Raw genomic sequence first — 18552 nt, forward strand, 5'->3', positions numbered from 1 at the left:
TGCAAAAATATAAATGGCTGCATCAAAAATATGAAATTTTGTTACAGTGTTTGCATGTTATTTTAAATAGTTGTTACTTTCAATCAGTTAATTGTTGTGAGAACTTGCACTGATAAATCTCTGGTTAGGATAGGTAGAGATGGCTATTGGTTATGTTCGACTTATCTACCAATATGTTGTAAATTGCTCATTTTGGATCTTATTATTTGCAAATGGTTAGTTTTTGTCTGAAATAGATTGGTGTTTAAGCCGTATTAAAACAAAATGGAGCTAGGTTTTATTTACCAATGGAAGTTTTTGATTCATCTTTTTATTTTGAAACTGTTATCGTTAATTGTAACAAAAACTTATATTTGGGATGTCACAGAAAAACAATGAACAACAACACCAATGGGTAGCACTTGAAGTGCAGTGGTTTACCCTTGAATTGATTGCATGACCTTGATGGACTGCAGATGTGTAATCTATTCTCAATTTATCATATGTGTAGGGTGAACGAGCTTCTTCAGAAGCTGAAGGACCTGAAGAAATATATGAAAATGCAACAGTTTTCTTCCCATCCAATGATATTAGGTATATTGCACCACTTCTAACAATTTGCTACAGAATTTATGACCTACCTGCTAGGTAGACAATTGCACGGAGAGCTTGTGTGCATTAAATGGAAGTCTACTTGAAAGTCAACGGCTATATTTAGAGGCTTTGTTTTTAGGAGTACCCAAGGGCAGCGTGTAGGAGTGTTTATAGGTAATATCCAGGGGTAGTGTGTAGGAGTGTTTAGAGGTAATGTCCAGGGTGGTGTGTAGGGGTATTTAGAGGTAATATCCAGGGTAGTGTGTAGGGGAGTTTAGAGGTAATATCCAGGGTAGTATGTAGGAGTGTTTAGAGGTAATATCCAGGGTAGTGTGTAGGAGTGTTTAGAGGTAATATCCAGGGGTAGTGTGTAAGAGTGTTTAGAGGTAATATCCAGGGTGGTGTGTAGGAGTGTTTAGAAGCAACGTTTTCAAGGTAGAGGTTCATTTTTTAGCTTTTAAGCGCTTGTAATCACATTTCCACATATTTTGCACCTACAACACAGCAGAGTAAGACATAGTGGATCTTTTGATATCAAATAACTGTAATTTGAATTTTGGTGCAAGTCAACCTTTAAGCATATAAACATATACTTTCAGTCAAAATACTGCTAATGTGGCTTTCCTTACCACGGAAGAGACCAATGGAATGTCACGCCCTCCGCGACCTCCTAAGCCCGTTGTTGACTCTGAAGAAGCGGAGTATGGTAACCTGCTATCATCTGGCGATGTCTTTGCTGTGTCACCTGTGTCACCAATGACAAATGAGAACTTGGATGAGATATATGATATACCTAGGAGTCTCTGCACCGCGCCTCCGCCCATGTGCCCTGGCGGAAACACTAAAATCCACAAATACATAAATGCTTCAACCAAGTCTATCAGTATTGAAGGTATGACTCTAAGGCTGGTTCACATGCTAGACACGAGTCACAAGCAGTATAACTAATAGACATTCAAATAACTAGAAATTTCCCGTGTTATACAGCCCAAGACCAAAGTGATAATGGAACAAAGAAAGGGTACTGCTGCTTGTTGAATAAGTAGTTACAAAAACTCAGAATTCTACAAAAGTAGTATTCTTTAGTTAGATGTTGTAGGCGAAGCCTACAACAGATGTTGTAGGTTGCTGTGATGTTTATGGTTGATGGTTGCTGTGAGGATCTTCTATTTCTCCTCCTCCTCCGTAATAATTGGGAGACACGTGGACGGCCAATGCGACGACGTGGTGTTCTGGGAGGTTGTATGTTCATGGTAGTTATCAAGTTGTTTTGAAATGAAATTCAAAAGGTCAATTATGCAAAACAAAAGGTTGTATAAAAATCAGGCCTAATCTACTACTATCTCAAACTTATGTTTTACAACAATAAAATAAATATTAATTCAAGCTGTAGACCAAACTTACTGTCTGTAATTTAATTAACAACAGCAATAAAGAAATATGTTTATTATATCTCTGAAATGCAATATTAAATGTAAAACGGCAAGCTGCCTTGTAATATACAGTTTGAAAATTGGTTGTGTTGTGAATGTAGAATGGTTTTGACAGCGATATGTAACAGAAAGCAAGCATTAGCATTCACGCATCTGGAAGTTTTCTGCAAACTGGAGTGAAATAAAGAAATATTATTATCACAAAGGGGCATTGTAGTTCGGCCCTAGCTTTTGGATAAAATGTAAAGAAATCTGGGTAATGTTCTAGATAATTTAAAAAACCTTCAGTAATTGGACAAAATACGTAGGCTGATAAACTGCGTACCACATTTTCGTACCTGTAAATCGGTTTACGCCTCAAACAGTCTACGTTAATTACACAAACCTTTGGCAATTAAACAATGCTATAGACTGGTGAAATGTCCACGATTTTCTCGTAAAATGCTGGCGACTTAATATTTCTACTCTCTGTCGCACGGCTTTATCGGCGTTTCATATGCCGGTCTTAACTTTAATTACAATAGGCTTGTAAATTTTTTATTTTGATTTAAGGCCGAATTAATCTGTCTATTTATGCATAATCCGATCAGATGGGTTAGTTTTAGGGTTTTGCGGTATCCTTTCAAAGACTTGGTAACATATTTAAAAAGGTTTATATGTGTTTTGTATCGTTATCATATTTAAACGACTCTACACAAAAATGGTTAAATTTGTTGATGAGATTTCGGTACAAGGGTTTGCGACAGCCGTTAATGAATAATTTTCGGGAGTTGTGTGCACATGTGCATTTATCATAAATCTCCCAACCAATCGTTTCGCTAGTGTTTGGTCGTGGGATTATTATAAATTGCTGTAAGTTCAATTACTAAGTTACTGTAAGTTCAATTAGTTATTGTAAGCTATCGCTTTATTGTTTTGTGATGTTTGCAATATATAATTTTCTGATTTCCTTTCAAACTGAATTTAGATTTTTCTTCTCTTTGTGGCTCTTGGATTATGGTAAGATATAGAGTGCTGCCATTCCTACATAGTACAAGGGGCCCCACAACAGTTCATATGAGAGTATTTAACAGACAACTGAAAATTGTTTGTATTTACAAATTTTTTAAAATGAGGAAATTGAGACTTTCGTTTTTGTTTAAAAACCGTTTTATTTAAAATTAATAAAGCACAATCTTCGTTTTTATATTTGAACTGTTGCAGTAAATACTTGAAACAGTGTGAGACTATCATAACATATCATTTTGTAGCAACTACTAAATGTTGTCTGACAATGGTTCATGCATTAGTGAAAACAAATATCAGATTCAGTACTCACAATTTAAAGTGATGGCTCATAAAATAATTCTTTACGAGATAATTGTATGCCAATATTTGTACTGTTTTTTCTATCTGTAATGCTCATAGAACTTCTCTACTGATACAAATTGTTACAAACTGCCAATACTGATTATGACAAGCTGCCAATACTGATTATGACTGACTGCCAATACTGATTATGACAAACTGCCAATACTGATTATGACAAACTACCAATGCAGTTTATGACAAACTGCCAATACTGATCAAGTTGAAATATCTTCCTTGTGTAGCTGTTTCAATATTTTAAACGTAAGCAAAACAGAGCTTGTTATCGCGATGTTCTCTACTTTGTCTTTATAATAGGTGAGAATTCTATGTACCCTGATGCATCAAGTCAACCAACTAAACCCCCTCGAGAGACAGATGCTTCATCACCAAAACATTTTAGTGTCGACGATCAGGACGTCTATGATTTTCCTCCAACTTCTCGACCTCTTGATCAAGGTGCTGTTGGTTTGTACGCAATCTTTTCATATTCTGTTATGGAGAAGTTTCGGAGAGGTCTAGCTTTGAATAAATTGATATAAGCGCTTGGTAGCTCAAAGGGTATCAGAGATATTGGTTGGTTAGCCTGAATATCTGCTCTCGCAATGCTTCCGTGCGATACAGTGTGCATGCACAGCAGAAATGATGCCTATTAACCCTTTCACTGCCGACCATGTACAAATTTAGCTATCGGCCTACTGCCAGCCATTTTACCAAAAATTGCCAATTTTGCTTCATGATATGTATACAATTTTTTCAACTTCAAACTCTATCTAGAACACTTGTTACGTATTTTATTTTGCTAACATATTAACAAATAGTGCTATGGCAAAAATTCAAAGTATCTATGCTTTGGGCGTTGCTAATGCTGTGTGAAGCTACGATCGCTACGAAGCTAAAACGATCCTCTACATTGTAGAGTCTACAATGCTCCTTTTACAAAACTATTACTTTCACCACCATCAGAGTCCGTGCTGCTACTTTAATTGTCTGTGTTATCACAAAAATCTAAATCTGAATTGGCTATAATGTCATCAACATAAGTAATTATCTGTTTTCTAACTCGGGAGGTGTTTACAAAACTTACACAAAAAACCTTTGTTTCAAGTTGGAAATTCCCATGCAAAAGTTTAAAATTGTTTCGTTGTTTTTGGCTAATTTTATTGAGCAATCTTCGGACAACACAGTCAATACCATAAAAGTCCTAAAGATCGTTGGTTATGTTGTCAACGAATAATAAATTAAGTTATTACGCAATTGCTGGGCAAGTCGCATAAATGCGTCTACAGCAGTCGACCATAGAAAACGCATAAATGCGTCTACGGCAGTGAAAGGGTTAAGTTTGTTGTAAAATGTGTAAAATGCTAGCTTTCTTGGTAATGATGCTCTATCTTACCACCCAATTTATAGCTGTAGTTTGTTTATAGCTGTATACCTTTCATTAGTGGGCTATAATTTTCCCTCCCCCAACCGTTTATGTTGGCGGTGTTCAGCTATTTGATTTTTGTTCGTTTGTATTAAATATAATAATCTCATCTGTGCATATAAAACATGATGAATTGAAGTTCGTTGCAACTAGGATAAGGCCCCTTGGAGTGTTTGTTGGAGCACTAACTCCTACATGGCTTTAACTTGTACATTAAAACGGTTTCAAATCTGATCAAGTTTGTTCATTAGAATACATCGTGAGTCGTTCCATCGTGTAAGAAACTTCTGATATTTTCTCAATAAATATTGCAGAAATTTATACAAAGCGATAAAGAAATGTACTATGTAAGGAAAGTGAATAATATCTTATTAAACAAGCACACAAGTGAATGGAGGTCTTTCATTGTGAGGGTAGGTCAAGGCAGGGAAACGAAAGAGCGTAGAGAGATACATAATATGGTCTATATATAATAATATGATTTGTACATGTAAAAGGCAAAAGTTAAAGTTAGCTACAACTTGTCCAAGGTGCCTTGAGGTGTTTGTTAGGATACAGTCAAACTGTTACATAGGATTTAATTTGTATGTTATGTTGGTTCATGAGAATGCATTGTAAGTCGTTCCACAACCCAGGAGCGTACACTTCTTTCTTATTCTATGCTACCAAAGAGTACACAAAACTGGTGAAATCAATTCATTGTTACCGTATTGTGAAAAATATTTTAATAAAAATCACGTGAATAAAGAGGTCGTTTTTTGTTACTCAAGCAAGCAGAAGTGATGGATGGTGTATAGGTAGAGTCGGTGACAAAGCGATGTGGGTAGTGACTTATTCTAATATAGACTACGGGAAGTTTAACCCTTTGAACCCTGATGACTGGCATTCCGATATTCCGTAGGGTGTGTCAGAAACCGTAACGGCCGGAATACCGGCATCCAATGGCTCTGTTTACAAATGTTGTTTCTAAGCAACATTGTTAACCAATAAAATCAATTCTTGCCCACGGCTTCATGCCAGAAATTATATTTCCGTTTTCAAATATGTTTTTTACTTCCTTCGTTATAATAATAATTTTACTCGGACGGTATCGTGAAAAAAATTGATACAACTCATTTTTGGTATGTTATGAAAGAGTGTGATGCAGATGAAGAGCTAGATGATACTAACCATAATTTTGTGTAGTAGAATGGTTAGTTCATCATCATTTTATTTTGAGTAATAAAACAATGATGAACGTGTACTCGATAAATATGATGCTACTGTAAAGACTTTTAGAAGTTTTTAAAATCGTATGAATTTCTATGGTTTTAACCCGAAATACTGAAAAGCGGTTTTTTTTAATTTGGTGACATTTGCTGCGGGTGTTACTGAACATTTTTATCAGTGTTCTACCAGATATCGTTAAATTATTATCATATTTAGATATATTTAATAAGTTTCAAAATTTCCTATCGGTGAACAAATTGCCAAATTGGACAAACACCAAACTAACATCGTCTACACCCTCTTCTGTTGTTTTTCGCTGTTTACATATTTTTTATTTTCACCTTAAGCCTCCACCATTAGTTATGAAACCGTGATGCTTTGATATACAGTATGTTGAACATTGTCTATTGGATATACAGTATGTTGAACATTGTCTATTGGATATACAGTATGTTGAACATTGTCTATTGGAAATCTGTTGAGAGGTAAAGACAAATGATTGCTCGAGTTTTAGACAGTATTTTAGAAAAGAAGACACTGTACTCACCCAAGTGTAATGCTCCCCACTTTTAAATAAAAAAACTGGTCTTTTTTGACATATCCAAGTATAACGCTCACTTAAGTTTTCAGATTCTATGTGGTACGGCCGGCGAGTTTCGGCCGGCGAGTTTTTGCCACTATCTGCCAATGGGTTGTGGATGCCTGAGCTAAGGTATCAGTCTGTAGTGTCATTCGAGCTTTTACTGAACAAGCGGACTCTCACTAGGGTACTTCATGGTTGCTTTTGAAAAAATAGATATTACAGTTTTAGCTCTATGGCAAAAGTTATCGGGTCTGGTGGCCGTCAGCTGCCACCTTTATAGCTGATAGCAGTTTGCTTTGTTTTTTAGTTCAAAATCCTCAAGGGCAAGCAAGCCCTAGCTCCTACAATACTCTCGCAGACGATGTGCAAGTGATGAGCATTTCTCAATCGTCTCATACGAAGTCATATGTCAGGGACTCCTCGTTGATGTATGTAAATCTCAGTCGTTCACTTTTTACTTGTATTATGATGTATCGATATGATTGGCTACTTGCTCTGGTAGGAGTGGAGTCAGGTTAAATCCCACAACTTGGTGGCGTATATACCGTACTTTTCGGACTATTAGCCGCTACTTTTTTCTGATGATTTGAGCCATACGGCTTATATAAGGGTGCGGCTATTATGTGGCTTTTTCTTTGACGGTAGGGCGCATTAATCAGAATCTCCGGTTAGTGCGCCTTTAGTGATGAAAGAAAATACGAAACAATGCCTAACGATACTGTTCCTTTAGGCACTAGGTTAAAAAGCGTCGGTTAATACGAAACAGTGCCATCAGACACTGTTCCGTTTTAAACGGCAAAGTTACTGCCGTGTTAAAAAGCACCGTCCTGAGTTCTGCGGCCTATACAAAGGTGTGGCCTATGTATTGTTTTATTATCGGTTTTTGGAAAATAAAACAGATGCAGCTTATATAGGGGTGCGGTTTATAGTTCGAAAAGTACGGTATATGCATGCATGTGTGTATTTGATATGATTGTTTACTTGCTATGGGAGGGTGGAGTCAATTTATGTCTCTCACAAAATGGTAGCATATACCGTAAAACCTCTAATTGGATGCCATGGCACTCTATTTTTCAACCCTTCGATGGTGGCGGTCAATTGGAGGCGGCGTTCAAATAGAGACTGGCAGTGTATTTTTCAAATGCCTCATCAGAATTTTTGGAAGTCAAATTCAGCACTATTGCGGGCGAAATGAATGTCGCCTATATTTTGCTCTCTGATTCGGTCGAGCGATATTAAACTTTTGGATGCAATAAATCTGCTAACATGTCTCTAATTTGATCTCTTAATAGATGTGCATCAAAAAACCTAGAAATACCTCTATTAGTTGATATCTATTGCTTGCAATTGACCTGCGATGATATTATAGCCTGTGTTCTTCTTTGCAATTTGCTTGAGTTTTCAATATTTATTTCTAAATTTGAAAACAAATTTTTATTTTATATCTGTGTTTGACATCGTTGAATAAAAGCTCATTGCACTCTTTGATATGTTTACTACAATTTGCAGCCAACACTAGCTTTTTATGTGCAATAGAAGTGGAGTTATGAGCATCGCTCCACCGTAAGCCGTGTTAAGATAGCTGCAAGGACGCTAATAATTAAATAACATGCTATAAATCTGCATATTTATATATTATACAATAATAATCGATCAAATGATACAAATATTTATATTTATGAGCAAGTGACATAAACGAATCATACTTATATTACATGCAAAAACAAAAATTAACGTTTTTAACACATAAATATTTCCATCGTTTGCTCGGATAGCTGCGTTCTGATAGTTGCTTTCAATGGAACGAACATCTTTTAGTTGTCCAATACCTTCCACAATATCTTCTGACCTCAACTCTTCTTTTGAACTGCTGAACTAGTCCAGAAAATGTTAGCGCCCAAACATTTTTTAATATAGCTTTCACGTGCTGCATTGAGCATGTAATGCGTAAAAGTTTGCTTAGTAAACGTAACCTTTGGTCCAAGACTTGTTAACCGGTTTTTATACGCATGTACTTCGAAGTATTAGGATCGCATTATATAAGGATTTACTATTAGCCTGAGACAGTTAGTTTTCTATGACGTTGCTTTCAAAGTTTAATCTACCATCGTAAATTTAAACTGTTTTTTCTATGTAGGCTTCTTTGAAGTAGAAAGACCGCATTAAACAGAGAACTGATATTAGCCTGAGACCGTTATTGATTATTTCTATGGTGTCACGTTCAAAGTTTTAACTAAAATCCGAAAAGCTTTGGAATTGGATAACGAGACAATTAATTGTCCTTGATATAAGCGATTCATTATTAATACGATTTTGTGGACACTTTTCTACTAGTCGGTTGATATTATGAACTCGTAAAAATCAAATAATGTCAAAGTGGTTTTCAAATGGGTGTGGGGTTAAATTGTAGAGTGGTGGTCTATTTTTCAACCCTTCTCTCAGGGTGGCGGTCAATTGGAGGGGGCGCTCAAATAGAGGCGGCGTTCAATTAGAGGCGGCGGTCAATTAGAGGCAGCATTCAATTAGAGGTTTTACGGTATATGTATGTGCGTGTCTGTGAGTCGGAGAGTTTTCCTCTTCACCGTGTTTATTCTCATATATTTATTTGCCCATAGGTTATCACAGTTGTTATTATTGTTTGTGTTGGCTGATTTACTAAGCCCAGAGTATAGCTACCTCGCTGATCAGAATGGGTTCAAAATGAAGTGCAGTGAATTTTGCGCTGCCACCTTTTGTTTGAGACATAATAGAGTGCTTAGATATGGTTTTAGTCTGTAGATGGAAACCTACACAGAGCTAAAACTTGTACAAAGTGGCCAAGTGACTTACCTACTGATGTACCTGTTTACTAAACCCGGGATGTTAGCCATAGATCAGTATTTTATAATCAATAATTGTTGATCCCGTTTGAATTATTCATTATTTGCTAGCTACCAAGGACTTTAGTTACATAAAATTTACAAGTTTATGAAATAAGTCGAAATGTTGTGTGATCTCGGCTCATGAACGACTACAAAATTATCCTCATTAAATAATGAGAACGTTTGTTACATTTACTGAGAATTTAAAAAGAAAGACTTACAATACTGTTTTTCCGCTACATTCACGTAAGTTCTAGCAATGTATTGAAATCTCATCCATTTATTAAAAGATTTATCTCTTTTTCTAATGGTAGTTAAAACAAAAGAGAAGGTACTTTATAATTTTATAGTTTGGTACTAATAGTAGGCGATTGATAGTGATGTATTGACATCTAGTGCACCGAAATGCTAACCTTGATTGATGGCGATATATTGACATCTAGGGATATATTGACATCTAGGGATATATTGACATCTAGTGATATATTGACATCTAGTGATTTGTGTCGCGGTCACAGAAACCATGGTTAAGTCGCAAATCACGAAGTTGAGTTATCTGACTTTGAAGTTGAACCAACTGAATTTATAATATGGGTAACGATTTTTGTAACACTTGCATCTTGACCAATCAAAGAGTGATCTTTCTGAATCTGAAGTCAGTTTAGCCAATAGAAGTCTTTAACCCTCGGGAAAAACTCCCTTAAAACCGTTGCTATGCTAAACAGGAATTACTGAAAAATGGCGTCCGATAAATATAATCGTTTCTTTGTTTGCCGATTTTAAAGATAACTCTGACATTTTGGACACTTATAATGAGTACTTTGGTATTCCAACTGATGTCAAAAGCAGTGAAAGTAAAGGGAATTACGATGATATTTTCCTAACGATTCTTTTAAGATTATTACAATATTTAGTTATAAGAATAATTATTCGATTTTATAAGATTGTTATCCAATTTAATTATAGGAATAATTATTCGAATTTCCAAAATCGAAGTATATAGTGACCAATGGTGTGCAATATGTTACCGTTTTAAATTTTTTAAAGATTTTGTTGATGGTTTGGCTGTGCCCGATATCGCAGTACTGCCAAGCCGTTTTTAATATCTGCAAAATTAAGTAATACATTTTCTTATAAATATACAGCTATTTCTATGACAACCAGCTAAAATCTGTTTAGATTTTTAAATTCAGCATAATGTTTTTGATGTAAATACAGAAATATAGATAAATATCACAACTTCTTGATATTGGCTGCTATGACATTTTGAAATGTAAACAAAATTGTGCGTTGGTTTTCGTTTCGCAAACTTTAACACCAGTTTTCACAGAACCATGTTTTCGCACTAATGGTAAACGTGCATTCAGTTTATTGACCATAAAATCTGCTGTAATTAAGCTAGAATCAAAAAAATTTTTCAAAATAACTGAGAATTTTCTCCTTTTGCTAATGTAAATAACTCCAAATTTTACAATCCGGACTTAACCATGGTTTCTGTGATCATGACCGATATATTGACATCTAGTGATATATTGACATCTAGTGATATATTGACATCTAGTGATATATTGATATCGAGTGCACCAAAATGCTAACCTTGATAAAAATGTAAGCTCTGCTTCAGCTGTTTTTTGACAGCTGGAATATTTTCTAGAATAACTATGAATAACAGTAATAATAACGATAATAATACTTGTTATAGTAGACGTGTGTTGGTGCTTCACATATCCTCTACTACCCTTGTTATAGTAGACGTGTGTTGGTGCTTCACATATCCTCTACTACCCTTGTTATAGTAGACGTGTGTTGGTGCTTTACATATCCTCTACTAGCCTTGTTATAGTAGAGGTGTGTTGGTGCTTTACATATCCTCTACTACCCTTGTTATAGTAGACGTGTGTTGGTGCTTTACATATCCTCTACTAGCCTTGTTATAGTAGAGGTGTGTTGGTGCTTCACATATCCTATACTACCTTGGATTGTTTGTACTTGAATAGATGCAATCTGCTATTGTGTCTGCGTCTGCTTTCGTTGCACATGAAAAGTCTTAAAACAATTTCAACTTTTCTTCCAGTTCCTTTATTTTATCTTTTTTTAACTTATTCTACTTGCGTTCATTTTCCCTTTTGTGATTAGTGAGGATCTCTCAGGCAACTACAATAATTCAACAAATGAACCTACTGACAACCAATCGGACAGATCTTCCAGTCATAATGGAGACTCGGATTCAGATCAGGTGAATCTTCCATCTATAAAAATCTGTGTTTGTTTGTCATCTGTCATTCGGGGGTCTAGCTATAGTGGTAAAGTTTGAAGAACGGAAAAACCACTTTGCGCTGGGATTAAACTCAGAAATCCAGATTCTGCAGACAGGCGTGCTATCCACTATGCCGCATGGCTTACTTGCTTTACTATGGAATCATTGTGGACATACGTATTACACCTTCCAATCGCCACCTTTAATGACAATTGGTTCAAATATCCACGGCTTCAACTAGAGCGCTTGAACTGATTTACTAGGAGAAAATTTTGGTGCATCTTAGGTCGGTAAAACGCGCATACAACGCATGCGCAACGCGCATACAAGGCACTAGCAATGCACAAACATCGCGGATACAATGCGCATACACTAGCATCACAACGGAAAAAACGCACTAAAGAGCTCAGGGTTGTCATAAACAAAGGAGTTGGAATGTTTTAGACCTGTTTTAAAACAGATAACAAATAGAATACTTTGTGTAATGTTTTAGACCTGTTTTATTAACAGACTATAAATATTTTGTTGTTAATGCGTTGTTAATTACTTGTGTTGGCGTTGTATCCACAATGTATGTGCGTTGCTAGTGCCTTGTATGCGCATTGCGCATGCGTTGTATGCTCATTTTACTGACCAAATATGCACCATTAATAAAAGTTTTACTAGAAGGAAAATACGTGTCAAGACTTCCTCAAACTACTACCCTACAAGATGAAATTGTTTGATGGATTTAGTAATTTGCGAATTCACGTACAGTAAATTCCGCGAATTATTAAAATCCGCGAATAATAGTTTTATTTTTAACTCAAGAGAGAATAACTACTACCTCAAATTAAAAACTAGCCGCTAAGCAGCATTAGTAAACGTAGCTGAGTTCCAAATTCTTTTAAAATTATCGCCGGAGCTTTTGAGTTAAGCCCATTGCCAATGCACCGACTTCTTTACAAAATTATTCAAGTTTGTCACAAGTTATTCGGAATTTGGCATGGCATCGTCATTGCAAAAATCTCTCGCGCAGTTCTTTACGTTGAAACAACTCATAACTTACCACAAGTTGTTGGTTCATGAAAGGCCTCCAAATCGATGAATATGAAAACCTGGATGCAGCCAAAAATTTATAGCTTAGCATGATCGACATAAATTTACCCGCTAAATAGAAACCTGACCACGTGGCATAAGCGTGTGAAGGTTTTACTCTATTGCTAGCTGTTTTCACGGATCAATTTATTTGCGAATGTGTTCATCCGTGAATAAGTTAGTCCGCGAACATGCATGAAAAGACAATTTTCGCGAAATTTAACTCCAAGAATAATTTCATCCTGTAGGGTATAAATACTAAGTGTGTATAACATAAACTTAATTAAATTGATAGCACACACAGAAATAAATAAACACCTTCATTTAAAAGGTAGAATGGTGAAGGTTGTATGTATATAGTGTATATTAATAAAAATCAACTTTTTGTGCAAAAACTTATTCTATTACCCGTGCAATGCCGGGCATTCCTCTAATCATTTATATTTCTATATTTTCCTTATATTTAACAGATTAGGACAAAATATGCTGCGCTTTGCAGTTGTTTTACCATGATTGCTGTACTCAATCAGTCACATAAGGAGAAATACTTGAGTTAAAGATAAACTTACACAAAGACTTTTGGTAGATTTTATCAGAAAGTATCTGTATTTTTCCATCATTTGTGATTGTTTTATGCTTGAGGTGATCTGACTACCTCGATGTTTTAAGATTAAAATCGACAAAACATGATCACTGGTTAAAACGCTCAGAAGAACAAGAATTCTCCAAAACTGATGTGATTAGTTGCTCGACTGGCTGTCTCTCTCGTTATTGATATCAGCTATTGTGTTCAAGTCACAGCATTACGCTTCTGTATTCTGTCGGTCTCTAGTTGCCAAAGTGCAACTGTATCATAATTCCACTTGCTTGGTCCGAGTATTTCAACCGTGATCAAGTATAATCGATTTTAATCTTGAAACATGCTGGCATTCAGATCACCTCAAACATCAAGAACAATCGCAAATGATAGAAAAATATCGGTACTTTCTGATAAAATCTACTAAAATTTTGTGTAAGTTCACCATTAATAAGAAGTAGTCGTAGCTCAGTGGTTAGTGCGCTGGCATACAGTCAGTAGGTCAGTGGTTCAAATCCCAGAAGGATCATTGGTGGTGTTAGGAAGGGCATTAAGTCACAATGGCTCCCGTGTTGAATCTCCTAAGCAGATGGTCACAGTATATTTTGTAACGGGATATACCATTGACAATGGTGGCAACGAAATGAGAATAGCCAAAGACGGAAAGTCCTTATAATAAAAAAGAAGTGATGTAATTTTATGGTTTTATTTCATTCACGCTTATTACAAATGATCATCTGTACATTTTCTTCAATGTTTTATAAATTCATCATAGACTCACTCGATGGCATTGCATGCTTTCCTTTGAAATTGAATATTTGAGCAACATGAAGGAAATGAAGATTTTAATTAGCTGCACCAATATGTAACACGCGAAGGTATTACTAGGAGTATTTCTATGGTCATACAGCATTGTCTCTTACAGATATATGACATTCCTCCCACAGCTGCGCCTTTACCTCAGCCCACTTCCCCTTCCCATGGATTGGGGCGGCCGATGCCAGCTCCCGTAAGTGACTATAGTATTTCTCCTAATGTATTTCAACATACATGTAGGTGGTGTACCATAAGTGAAGCTTGTTACATTATTTTATGTAAACTGCCAGCGGCGTTGGTTTTTCTTTAAAATGTTAAGTTTACTTTTTGTATTTCTAAATATAATAATCTCATTTGTGCGTATAAAGCAACAGGAATTAAAATTGGTTACAACTTGTCTAAGCTGCTTTAGAGTGTTGGTGAGAATACAGTCAAACCATTAGATAGGTTTTAATTATTAGATTAAAACCCTTTTATGTCAGATTAAGTTTGTTTTTATAAGAATACGCTTTAAGTCATTCCACCATCTAAAATGCCTCTGATAATCTATAAATCTCAGTTTGTCGTTGTTACTTGTCTGTCTTGCTATAGCTATTAAAATCTTGGAATGAAAAGCTCGCTTCGTGCTGAATTTGAACTCACAAAGATTTTCACTCACGAACCACTAAGCTATGCAGTTCTAACAACTCTATCGCTCCCATCATACACTGTATACCTTTTTCTCAATTGCACACACTAACTGATGTATTAATTGATACATTGTGCCCACGATTTACGATGCCTCTGCTATAAAATATTTTTGCCCAACTCTATGAAACACGATACATTTTTGGCCTCGCCATACTAGGGCGACTTTGTTTTAGGGCGACTTTGTTTTCCGCCATACTATATCAACTAAAATTTCTCTTGAAATTAAAGTTTGGACATTGTTGTACTGATTACGATGAAATAACAAAAATGTCGATCTGCTATTTCCCAAAATACCTCCCACAAAGCTGGAAAAAAAATATGTTGCTCGCTATCTCAGTTCAGAATTATCCATTATGGAAGAAACAGATTCGCAGACAGATAAGGGATAAAATGTTAGTCGAAGGTTCGAGGTTTACTAAAATACTAACTAAAACTTCCTTTGAGTATGTATTGTTAGCTAAATTCATTCAAGTTAGATTCGGTGTTTTTGTTACATGTCTGTCTCGAAGGTGAGAACTCTCCATGATACGTACATTACTTCATGTAGTACATTGTAATGTTACCTTTTCTTTCAGATCATAATCACAAAATGCACCAACGTTATTTTGGTAACTATAGTTACTAAAGTTAAAATAATGTTTTGTTACTATTTTTCAATGATGGTGATTTTGATGGTGTTTACCAGGAGGTGTTTGCATTAGATAATTGCTATGGGTTTCCATACCACTCTATATGATGTTTTCGCCTTACGATGCGAACACTGAAACCAACTAAAATCATATAATTGTATACCAAATAATTTTTCATTGTGTTATTTGCAAAATAGACTATATTTAGTCATTACTTGCTAATGATTTCACATTTATATTTAAACACCTTTACAGTTTTATTTTTCCTCTTAATTTATTTTTACAAAACACTTTTCATGATATGAAATTGTTAATAAAAAGTTACAGCTGTTTGGAAAAGCTTAAAATCTTTACCGTTGTTTAATTTTTTTTAAATCATTTGAACCGCACAAAAAACACTTTTACATGATATGAAGATTAAAAATTAGAATGTTACATGTTGTATATGTTAAATAGAAATAGATTTTCTGTCCAAAAACTTTTTATTACTCAAGCAATGCCGAGCATTTAACTAGTTTTTTTTAATAAATATTGCACAAAGTTACACATAGCAACAAAATAATTATATTATGTAAGGAGTGTGAGAAATATCTTAAAAATTAACACACAAGTAAAAAGGGTTTTTCATTGTTACGTTAAATTCAACTCTTTCGCTACCAAATTAATTTTTCCCTGGACATAATAAACTATTCGCTAACACCTAATATTTGACAAGGGTGCAAATAAATTGTCATAACTTTGAACTACATGGTCTATAAAAATATTTCAATACCAGATTAATCAGCATAAAATTTTACATCGGCTGATGCCATAAAAAATGTCACAAATATGCTGTTACATTTTTTGGCCATTTTCCATTCTACATTGAACATGTCCGAGTCAGACAAATTATCAATATAATTATAGTTTATGGCATAATTATTAGGCTACTGCTAAACATACAGTAATCATTCTCATAAAGTCTGAGACACGCACTTGCTCATGCCCTTATGCCTTTTCCAGCGCCAAATTGCGGGGTCACATTTTGTCCAGGTGTATAACAATTATTGGAGAAGCATGTTGCAGCTTTCTGACGCATTTAGAAATTCATAATCAATTCAGGACAAAGAATATAAAACTTTATGTAAAAAAGGTTTTACTGAGTAATATTTTTACAACTTTTTGTTATCAAAAAAGCTTGTTTCATAGTAAATAGATATTGCTGGCAGGCGTTCATCGGATGCCTCTTTCTGTTACGGGTATTATGCTGCTCTTCTAGCTGAAAAGTTATGAAAAGCAGAGAGCAAACAACAGTTCTTAATTAATTTGGTCGGTCAGTGTTCATCTGCCTCTGGTGATCCATATGTTTGGATCCGATAGTTGTGACCCGTACTAGTTGCAGTAATTTAGAGCATAGCGGCTGTAAAAAGTAGAGCAATTTCAATATCGACATTTTCAGTACGGGGAGCATTTGTCTGTACTGAATATACTAATAGCTGCTGCTGTTTAGTCTAAAGAGTAGCTGTAATATTACTGTCTGTAATTGTTAAACCTGAGCAACTCCGCTCCTCGACAACTGATAAACCAAACAAAGTCCAACTTGCATCAATTTCAAATTTAATGAGTCAGTAATATTTAAAGAGGGTTTTAAAACTGTTTTTTCGTCAATCAAAATCAAAGCCAATATTTCATTCTTTCAAATTTTATCATCAAATATGTTTAATTTGTATTTCCAAAAGTTATTTTTTGCACTCTTGTAGAAATTGTGAAGTCGCACTATAGAATGCAGTAGTTGAGGGGCATTAATGAAAGGACAAGTCATTTTATAATGTGGTGGTCTCAATCTCTAGTCAGGATCATTCTATTCTCACTCATACAATGTATGTAATATATCTCTCACGTATTCGAATGGCGAACTCTAATTCAGAAACCGTTTGTTGTAGAGAAATATTCCTATAGCCACTCCTCGGTCCAACTGTTCTATTCGGCAAAACCACCAATAGCTCAGTTTCTCCTGACTCGCAGGTGAATTAATTATACTGACTATGATTTGAGCCAGTGTTGTGGGAGACATCACCCCGTACTAGTAGATAGTAGTGAGTCTCTCTGTACTAGTAGATAGTAGTGTCTCTCTGTACTAGAAGATGGTAGTGTGTCTCTCTGTACTAGTAGATGGTAGTGTGTCTCTCTCTACTAGTAGATGGTAGTGTGTCTCTCTGTACTAGTAGATAGTAATGAGTCTCTCTGTACTAGTAGATGGTAGTGTGTCTCTCTGTACTAGTAGATAGTAGTGTGTCTCTCTGTACTAGTAGATAGTAGTGAGCCTCTCTCTCTACTAGTAGATAGTAGTGAGTCTCTCTGTACTAGTAGATGGTAGTGTGTCTCTCTGTACTAGTAGATGGTAGTGTGTCTCTCTGTACTAGTAGATGGTAGTGTGTCTCTCCGTACTAGTAGATGGTAGTGTGTCTCTCCGTACTAGTAGATGGTAGTGTGTCTCTCCGTACTAGTAGATAGTAGTGAGTCTCTCTGTACTAGTAGATGGTAGTGTGTCTCTTCATTCCAACAGATCATGTTTGTCATTCTGTTTACATTGTCCTGCTTTATTATGTTGTTATTAGTTAGTTAAATTATGTTTTTTTTTTCTCAAGCTTATGATTGTGTTGTAGAGCTCCAATGCTTTGCAATGGTGATTCTAGCAGTGGAATGTTATGGCTGCTGCGCACGTGTGAATTATGTTCCATATCTCCCAGAGAATATGTCGACAGACACTTCATTTTTTCGTGTAGATCTGCATCCATGGTGTATTTAACAGATGGCTTTTCCAGGCTAACTCAATCAAAATATTTGTACTTGTAAGATTATTAGGTTTATCAATTGACCAATAGAAATATCGTTTTCTATATATTGTGTGAGTTTAATTATATATTCTATTTATAGATTATTTGTGTTACTTAATGCATGAATTCAATTTTTGCATATATGTAGGTGTAAAAATTTGCAAAATAATATGGAGTTGATATTATGAAAACCAAAATACATGTATATAGTTACATGAATTATACCTAGATGCCAATACAAGCTAACGATTCCCCAGA

The 18552-nt window shown here is 35.3% G+C and overlaps 1 protein-coding gene across 2 annotated transcripts in view; it reads left to right on the top strand.

Moving 5' to 3' along the window:
• Window positions 1–18514, top strand: part of LOC137406677 (GRB2-associated-binding protein 1-like) — a 44470-nt gene extending 25956 nt beyond the window's left edge. Inside the window, exons 8-15 of one of the 2 annotated variants that reach the window (XM_068093289.1) lie at window positions 491–573; window positions 1173–1465; window positions 3672–3821; window positions 6879–6999; window positions 11569–11668; window positions 14269–14352; window positions 17401–17482; window positions 18124–18514. In XM_068093289.1, the coding sequence (XP_067949390.1) occupies window positions 491–573; window positions 1173–1465; window positions 3672–3821; window positions 6879–6999; window positions 11569–11668; window positions 14269–14352; window positions 17401–17460 (891 nt within the window). In that variant the 3' untranslated portion in view covers window positions 17461–17482; window positions 18124–18514. The remainder of the gene's footprint in view (window positions 1–490; window positions 574–1172; window positions 1466–3671; window positions 3822–6878; window positions 7000–11568; window positions 11669–14268; window positions 14353–17400; window positions 17483–18123) is intronic. The other variant, XM_068093290.1, reaches the window with a different exon arrangement.
• Window positions 18515–18552: the final 38 nt, after the last annotated feature.

The sequence above is a fragment of the Watersipora subatra genome, chromosome 10 (genome assembly GCF_963576615.1).
Source record: "Watersipora subatra chromosome 10, tzWatSuba1.1, whole genome shotgun sequence".
Lineage (NCBI taxonomy): Eukaryota > Metazoa > Bryozoa > Gymnolaemata > Cheilostomatida > Watersiporidae > Watersipora > Watersipora subatra.